The sequence below is a fragment of the Cajanus cajan genome, chromosome 11 (genome assembly GCF_000230855.2).
Source record: "Cajanus cajan strain Asha chromosome 11, NIPB_CcT2T_4, whole genome shotgun sequence".
Classification (NCBI taxonomy): Eukaryota; Viridiplantae; Streptophyta; class Magnoliopsida; order Fabales; family Fabaceae; genus Cajanus; species Cajanus cajan.
The window spans coordinates 32813902-32822828 of NC_138527.1; the positions used below are offsets into that span (position 1 = coordinate 32813902).

The 8927-nt window shown below is 34.9% G+C and overlaps 1 protein-coding gene across 2 annotated transcripts; it reads left to right on the forward strand.

The window, feature by feature from the left end:
- The first annotated feature begins 2271 nt into the window (after positions 1-2271).
- Positions 2272-7209, forward strand: LOC109800166 (auxin-responsive protein IAA8). 2 transcript variants are annotated; one of them, XM_020360896.3, is made up of 7 exons: positions 2272-2487; positions 3000-3456; positions 3541-3719; positions 3836-4065; positions 4207-4348; positions 6351-6412; positions 6849-7209. In XM_020360896.3, the coding sequence occupies exons 2-7, from the start codon at positions 3028-3030 to the stop codon at positions 6899-6901; spliced, it is 1095 nt and encodes a 364-aa protein (XP_020216485.1). In that variant the 5' UTR covers positions 2272-2487; positions 3000-3027; the 3' UTR covers positions 6902-7209. The 2 variants fall into 2 exon arrangements, with proteins under 2 accessions (XP_020216485.1, XP_020216486.1); XM_020360897.3 differs by having other exon boundaries at positions 2273-2487; positions 6864-7209.
- The last annotated feature ends 1718 nt before the right edge of the window (positions 7210-8927 follow it).

Here is an 8927-nt window from a genome sequence, read left to right on the forward strand (position 1 = left end):
GTAAGAGAAAGAGAAGTTGGTAATCATGAAAAAGTTGTCCTCCTCAACACCCGGCAACTCCATTTCAATTGCCGCATTCTTGTCTCCCTCTCTGTCCCCTCTCCCCAGAATTTATTTTCTTCCCTTCTAATCTCCCTAGCTAACATTCATCATCTCTTACTAAACCCATTCTTTTCCACATCTAAAACCACTCCACTATGCCATTCTAGTTAATTTAATATTTCCAAACATCATTGAAACTTTGGTTTCTTAGATTCTGAATCCGACAGTGAATTGAATGTGTGACAGAGGATTGTGCTATGGTTGACTCGTAGCATAGATCTGAAATTGTGTGTGAATGAGAGGATTATGTTATGATTCCCACCGCAGTAATTATTTATGTCCCTAAACGCTCTCTGCTGTGCTATTGCTATTGCTATTGCTATTGCTATTGCTATACCCACCCCTGTTCCTTCTTCCTTGGATTCCTTTCCTCTGCCACACTAATTCACACCCAATAATGCATTATGTAATGTAACGTATTTATTAAGAAACCTGCAACTTACCTTAAAAATCAAACAATCCATTAGTTGGGAAATATATAATGCAACACTCCATAGGCATACAGTGTAGTAACACTTTTGCCAGCGTTTTTGTGCATTTCAGGTGGGATCTTTCGCCAACAACACAAACCAAGTCAAACAATAATACACTCCCAGTCAAAATTAACTTCACCTTTTTAATTTCCGCATGCAACTACCAATACCAATGGATCATTTTCAACGCCTTTTTATTTCAATGGAAAAAATAGTTTTTAAAGAAGCTCACCTTATCTTTTGTACTCTCCTAATTTCCCTCTCCGTCTCATTCTAAATTAATCTTTGTGGATAATAAAACTGAGCTTTAAGTTTATACGGAAATTATGACCCAACATTATCAAATCATATTTAATTTATTTTTCAACCCAACACCTAATTAATTTGTTTGAAATGGATGAAAGTAAAAGGATGGATAACAAAGAAAAATTAAAAGAAAGCAAAATATTTCGCTACATATATATAATATTTAGAGTTCCATATATACATTTTCCTTCTTATTGTTTAGATTGTGTACTGAAAATATTAAATTGTTCGTATTTATTCATATATTTTTTTTTTATTTTATAAGAAAAATTTATGTAATATTATATATATGTATATATATATATATATATATATTGTTTTTATTTCTATCCAACGAAACAATAAGAAGCAAAATGTATATTTTTATTTCTTACCAAAAAATTTACAAAATTATTTTATTTTTTTACTTCTTTAATTTCATTCCTCCCTTTATTCTTTCACTTTTCCTTTAACCAAACCTATCGTAAGTAAATAATTTCACTCCTTCATAATGTATGTTTTTTTTTATATTGTATTTTATAATTTGTTTTAAAGTGAATTCACATGAAAAAGTTATGTTTAAAAAAGAAATGAACAAAATACAAACAAATGATTATTTTTGCTTTTTGACATAAGACAATTGATTGAGAAACACCATAATCAATTACTTTTGTTTTGTCCACAAATGCGGTTAAAGTATATTTCTCTCCAATTTTACAAAAATAAAAATTTGTTCCCTAATAATCTGTCTTCCACACCCAATTTTTATTTATTTATTACCTATTTCCACTCTCATTAAACAAATTGTTCATTTTTTAAATATTATAAATAATTTTTAAATCACAATATTTTAAGTAAGGTTGTGCAAAACTTCAAAGACCCGATGCATTTCTTTAACATTATAGAGTTAAACCCATTTCACAATCATCAATAGTTTCAATTAAAAAAAATCATAAAAAGCTTAATAAACCTAACCATTCACACTAAATTTGTATTTGTGCGAATCCAATCACGAATTTGTTGACTAATGTACCATTTTGTTTTGTTTTAAAATTCATTCATAATCATCTGCACCACAAACAGTGTCAATGTCCACAATTTACGTTACTTAACAGTTTGGGTCACAAACACAAAAGGGTAAATAGGAGATTTCGAAATTCGAAAACGGAACGGGGGTCAGACCCATAATTCATAGCACCTGTTAACAGCGACAAGATATTTAATTTCGCGTCTCTGTCTCCACAGAGCGAGAGAACGGACGGTGTTGATTTCTCCGTCAGAACCAATCGCAACCGTCCAACGCGAGTTCCCGAGTCCATCCATATGATCAACAAAACGACACTGCCTGAGGCGTTTATTTTCCATTTTGCCACTCTCTCTCGCGTACTATTATTGCGTTTTATTGGTTCATTCATCCACTTTCTCTCTTCAAAAACCTTTTGTTTCTTTCTGCTTATGGAAGGCCCTTAAACTTTCCTTTCTCTCTGCTTCACTTTCTCGCTTTTGCATTTTCTCCTCTAAACCAAAAACCTTGCGTTCTACAAATTCTTCTTCTCCTTCCCCTAACTGCTCCCTTTTTCAAGCATTTCTTCTACGACTCCGTGTTTCTCTTTCTCCACACTTTCAGGTAGAATGTACACTTGTTTTTTTTTTTTTTTGGAAAAAATTCAGTAACGATTTTGTGAGTGTGGATCTATTTAGCTGTTGCAGCTTTCTATTTGTTTATTTATTTATTTGCGGAAGAAGATTCATGAGGTTATGAAGGAAGCTGAAATAGTAGAAAGTAACGCGTGCTGTTTTGAAAAGTTTTTAGTTAATTTAATTACTAACTCGCAAGGTCGTGTACGTGTCTTAATGTCATGTTCCCGTTATGATTGTTTATTTTTGAGGTTAGTTCTGCAATAGTATAACGCATGCAGGTTATTATTTTCAATTTCTAGCTCTGTAGCAGTATTATGTGATTAATTGTTGATTAAGTTTGTCGCTAAAGGCGTGATCATTATGATTTGGGAAATTTTCACTATGCAATGAGTTTTGTTTTGTTTTTTTTTTTTTTTTGTTATTAGCACAGCGTTTTTGTTGCTGGTAACAAGTGAGGTGGACTGTGGTTTTGACTTTTGCGGTTTCTGTTTGTGGCAGTTTGGTTTGTTTGTGTGTTTGGAGTGTGATGTCGCCGGCGGCGGTGGTTGCGGAGGAGGACGGGCGGAGCAAAGGGTCGTCGACCGTAGCATCCGGTTCTTCGCAATCCCTAGACTGTTTCTCTCAGAATGGGGCTGGATTGAAAGAACGGAATTATTTAGGGTTGTCTGATTGCTCATCAGTGGATAGCTGTGCTTCTACTGTGCCAAGCTTGTGTGATGAGAAAAAGGAGAACATGAATTTGAAGGCTACAGAGTTGAGGCTGGGTCTTCCCGGATCCCAATCACCTGTTAGAGATCCGGATCTTTACACTTTAAGCTCAGCCGCGCTTGATGAGAAGCCACTGTTCCCTTTGCTTCCGACTAAAGACGGAATATGCTCTTTGCAGAAAACAGGGACAACTGTTGTTTCGGGCAACAAAAGAGGTTTTGCTGATACCATTGATGGGTTTTCTCAGGTGAGAACCCTGAAGTACTCCATATTGTGAGAAATGATTTCTTTTGCTGTGTCTGAAATTAATTCCTCACAATCTTTCGTGCAGGCGAAGTTTACTGGTAGTACGGGGATGAGCACAATGCTATCACCTAGGCCTTCTGGAGCTCAGCCTTCTGCAATGAAAGAAATGCCAAACAAGTTGCAAGAACGGCCTTGTCAAACTAACAATGGAACTAGTCATAACCATGCAGGTGCTTCTGTCAGTGGCAGTGCTCCGGCTTCTAAGTAAGTGAAATCTGCCAGCTTAAGAATCTGTAATTAAACCAGAAGTTGGACAACATTAACGAGATTTTCACTATGTTTCTAGATGTGCTAATGTAGTAAAATCTCTTGTATGGCAGGGCACAGGTTGTTGGTTGGCCTCCTATTAGATCATTTAGGAAAAACTCGATGGCCACAACCTCCAACAAGAACAATGATGAAGTGGATGGTAAACCAGGTGTTGGTGCACTCTTTGTGAAGGTCAGCATGGATGGTGCTCCCTATCTTAGAAAGGTAGATCTAAGAAGTTATACAACATATCAGGAACTATCTTCTGCCCTTGAGAAGATGTTCAGCTGTTTTACCCTAGGTGAGTTTTTTCAACTCTTTACTTTAGCAGTAGAATTGGTTTTTACTAATGATTTGTTTTAAATTAATATTAATATTTATATTGATGGTGACTTTAATTTTGTTATTATGAAATGTGCCTTTGGTACTGGTGTACAACCAGGTCAGTGTGGTTCCCATGGAGCTCCTGGAAGAGAAATGTTGAGTGAGAGCAAGCTGAGAGATCTTCTGCACGGTTCAGAGTATGTCCTCACTTACGAGGATAAAGATGGAGACTGGATGCTTGTAGGAGATGTACCATGGGAGTAAGTTCCTTTTAATTCTCTATGTGCTTGGTCATTTTTGTCTTTTGATTATATTTCCTTGTAATAGTAACTATAGTTGTTTCTGAGATTATGTAAGGTTCTCAGAAAGGTGTGAAGTGTAAAGGTGTAAAGTGTAATCATTTATCATTATTAAATTATGTAGAAAGGTGCTTTAGCAAATATATAATCTAAAATGGTGTAAAGTGTAATCATTATTAATCAGCAGATATGTAATTTGTTGCTAATTGCCGAGAGTCAAACAATTTTGAAATTGAAAAATTAATTGGGGGTTATTTTGGTCACTAGTGTTAGAAAATTCTGGGCTTGAGGTTGAGGAGGGGATCAAGGTAATGTATACAAGAGCAAGAGTCCTGCACCTATATCTATTTGTGGTTCTGATGATTAATTGCTTGTGTTTATTCCTTGAACAGTGGTTCCATTGATTAATCATATGCTTTTCAAACCATGCATCATTTTCTGACATTACCTTTTAATTTTTGAAGTAATTTCAAAAGTTAGTAATTTCTGATTTTTGCTTGGCATTTTGTACTTTGCGATCACCTATAAAACTTGGTAACTAAGTTTGATCCATAATATGATAATAAAATGTCAAGTGCAAGAATTAGTTGCTACTGCTCTCTTGTATTAATTTTTCTCCAAACTAACTCTTCTAAATTTCTAATAACAAGAGATTACAGGATGTTAAGGATACAAAATAGTTTTAATTTATATGAAATTGCAGTCAGTTTCTTCATTTGCAATTTTGAGGCATGGCCAAGAATTATTGTTAAACAACTAGTTTGTGCACACTGCATAGCATTTTTTAAATGTGAAATATGCTGTTTTGACAAGTCTGATGGACTGAGGCATAAAATTATGCATAGTTTATGAGTGCAGTAACACCCAATTAACCAGAAAGTTGTCCTTTTAAGAACATTGATATATGGACACCCCAATGTTAGAAACACCCGTTTAATACTCCCCATTTATCTTGTCACGTCATATCACTTATTACATGTATTGCTTTTTTTTCTCTTCTATTTCTTTCTCTCTCTAGGTGTGGATGGGCATTGAGTTGTCCACAACATTTATCTTTTCAGAAAGGAAAGTATAATGTGAAATCGAGACATTTAGCTTGCACTATATATAGGTCTCTTTGCAGTTAATCACCAGAAATTTCAACTAGTGCAGTAGATTTAAAAAGTGAATAGAATACAAAGTACTGAAATGTGTGTTTATGATTTTAGCATGTTGCAACTTCTATTATAGTGATTTGAAATTCTATTGAGTATGGTAGAACCCCTGCTACTATGGTGTATGCTGGAGATGAGGCTGAAATGGAGGTTAGCATATGTGGGTAAGGAGGATAGAATGGGGGGAATACTGAAGATGTGGGTAAACAGGGTTATCAACAGAATGCCTGAATAGTAGTGGGAAGTGAATGAGAAAGGGGGAATTTGGTTAGTGACAATAAATTTGATGAGAGGGGAGAGTAGGGGTTTGTAATGGTTGATCGAGGACTTGGGGCCTTTGGGAAGGGATGGAGCATATTCATACCCCTCATTGAGTCAGTAGTGTCTCATTCCTTTTTCATCTATCTAGTTCTGTTTTTATTATTTTCCAACTTTGTGGTATTACACGATTTCCCTCTGCTGTGAGGAGTTAATCCCCATATTTTTTAAATAACGAATCCAAGTCCCAATCAGAGTATTTTAATTCTAATTCAGCTATATTACCTAATAATGATATGAGACCAAATAACTTGATAATGTCCATGGCTTTTGCTCTTGAATAGGATATTTAAGTCTAATTCAGCTATATTACCTGTTGGCCTGTGTTAATGTGCTTGTGTATGTAGACATCACGTGTTAATGCTAATTACTTGGTGCTTGTACCAAGAAAATGAACTGAATGATTAATGGGGTGTGATTTTTGCTTTGTCCTTACTGGTTTGCTTGATAGCTTCCCCCTTCCACTCAACTCATTTCTACTTTTTTTGCAGAATGTTCATTGACACTTGCAAAAGGCTGAAAATTATGAAAGGTTCTGATGCCATTGGCTTAGGTATGTATTCTCAGCGATGATTCATTTTATAGTCACTCATTATACCTAATGCGGAAGGCTATCACATGAACTAATTATAGATTGTGGCCTGCTTAACTTGAGACAGTCACCGTGTCTAAGAACTATAACCTGCCTCGTTATGATCCTGACATGTTAGTGTGAGATCACTTGAATCTAGACAAACACCGATATATGCTATATCGTGCAATATTTGAAACATTATATATTATATATCAATAATACAAGAGAACAAAAAATTTTGTTCTCTTAGAATTGTTAAAATTGTTTTATTTTAGACGATATTTTCATTCGAGGGAACTGCATGAATTTTGTTAGTGACTATCTCGTCACCCGACGTCAATTTAAATATTAACCACGCTAATACTACTCTGTATCTTGTAACTCCTAATTAATGTGCCTCAGTTTTCTGACGTAGATTTTCTTGCCTCAGCTCCCAGGGCCATGGAGAAGTCCAAAAGCAGGAGTTAGGGTTATACCCTGGACAGCCTTTTGTCTAATCAAACTTTTGTGCTCGATCCGGAGTGGGAAAAAGCAGAGGATGATGACTGAATTCCCTGGCATGGTCGTTAAATGCCCTTCCGATGTTATTTATGTTTTTTAAGTCCATGAGTTTGTCTTGGTCTTGTGTTAATTTGTTACCACTATAATACCATATAAAGCTACAATGCAAGATTAGTATTTGTGGAGCCTGTAATCATTATAGGAATCTGTTTGTTTGGATGAATTGAATCTGTTACAGCCAACGTACGGTTCTAACACTATATTTGTGATTTGCATATCTGGCCCATTCTTATCTTTCATTTTACCCCTTGAATCCTGAACGGGCATTGTTTCATGTCCACTCTTAAGGGTGTGAAAATAGGTCTGTCCATGCTCTGGGTTGGATTATTAAAATTTGGTCTTTCCATTGGATGTGGGTTGTGACAGCTTATAGGCTTATTTTTATAAAAATAAAATAAAATAAAATAAATTCCATAGCTGGAAAGAAAATCTCAATGTGATGCCCTGTAAAAGCAGCTATCATTGCAAACCATGATTATGTTTCTGGGATTGTCGAGAATGGTGAATCAAATGGTTGACACTAACATGGGAGGTTGTGATCCAAGTTTTTTTACCATTTATCATTATAGCTTGTTTGCAAAATATAGCTGATTTTCCCCAAAATCGGATGTGACTGGGAAGGTTTAATCATCGTAGATTATTCTACACTCTAGATATTAAGAATTTGATGTTCCGAATTAGACGAAACCTTGAGTTTACTTGCTGGGATAAAATTGCATATTTCATTATCACTCAAGTAGTCCAAATATATTGCGCTAAACTGCATTTGTCATTTGATTTGAGCAAACTAGTTTGGGGTGCATGATGGTCGTGTAACATCCCTATTTTTTCCCGATCTATAACCATGGCCACCAGCATACTGAATTATGTTGCTTAATTCTTAACTTCATCTCATTGCCAAAATATCAAAAAAAATTTACTTTACCTCCATTAATAGTGTCCTTGAGTGTTCTTTTCATTTCTTTTTTTGTTCATTCTTCCTTGTCTTGGTATCTACGTTATATGGAACATGATCTGTGGCCTCTCTAGCTAGCTTGCTTTAATATGGTTCCTGTATGAACATAATGCATTCTAGTAATGGGGTAACAGGTAACAAAGAATCAAGCAGCGAGGAAAGGTTCTCAGCTTACATAAACATGATATATGCTTAAAATTTGATGGACGTCTTCGCTATAAGCCTTTACGACCATCTATATCGGGGTTTCCACGTCTAGGGGCATGTGTAAGTATTCTTATGTCATGGCTTTGAACTTTTTACATAAATCGATTATCAAAATATGAAAAACACTTGGATATCAAATGAATCAATTCAGGTATAACAAGTTCAATATTTATAAAAACAAATGAATTAAGTGCATGTTGAAAACTCCAATCCAAACTTCGGGTTAGCATGCAATATCTCAAGGATTAGTTAGTTTCAAATCTACATTTTAAGATAGCAGAGTCTATTCAATAGTAGCTGTCATAATTTTCATTCTTCATTAGGAAAACAGCAATCATGAAATATTAGTTTTTATACAATAAAACCAATAGCTGTACGTGACAAACCATCAAAAAAGGGGGAAAACTAAAAGTATACGTCACTAGATATGTTGATTTTGTGAAAACTTAACCAAATATGTTTGTTTTAATTGAACATCTAGTTTCTTTTGGCAGCCATGAAATTTAAGAATCTAGTTGGAATACAATTAGAATTTCACATCATTCAAACAAAATGACGTATATGATAAATGACCAAAACAAAATGAACTTAAATCTATACTAGGTAAAATCCTAGTAAGTATAATACCAGCGATAGAAGCAATAATCTTAGAGTTGGTGTGCACTGCCACCTTGTCGCAGATTTTTTTCAATAAACATTTAATGCATCTTATTGCAAGATTTACATTCGTACAGTATGAAATAGCATTATTGTCGGTTTCTTTTGACTTCT

Bases quoted from the DNA above. Each gene is read 5' to 3' on its own strand.
- LOC109800166 (XM_020360896.3), top strand. From the start codon at position 3,028: ATGTCGCCGGCGGCGGTGGTTGCGGAGGAGGACGGGCGGAGCAAAGGG. The intron at 4,066-4,206 runs GTGAGTTTTTTC...GTGTACAACCAG, and splicing joins GTTCAGCTGTTTTACCCTAG to GTCAGTGTGGTTCCCATGGA. The intron at 6,413-6,848 runs GTATGTATTCTC...TTTCTGACGTAG, and splicing joins TTCTGATGCCATTGGCTTAG to ATTTTCTTGCCTCAGCTCCC.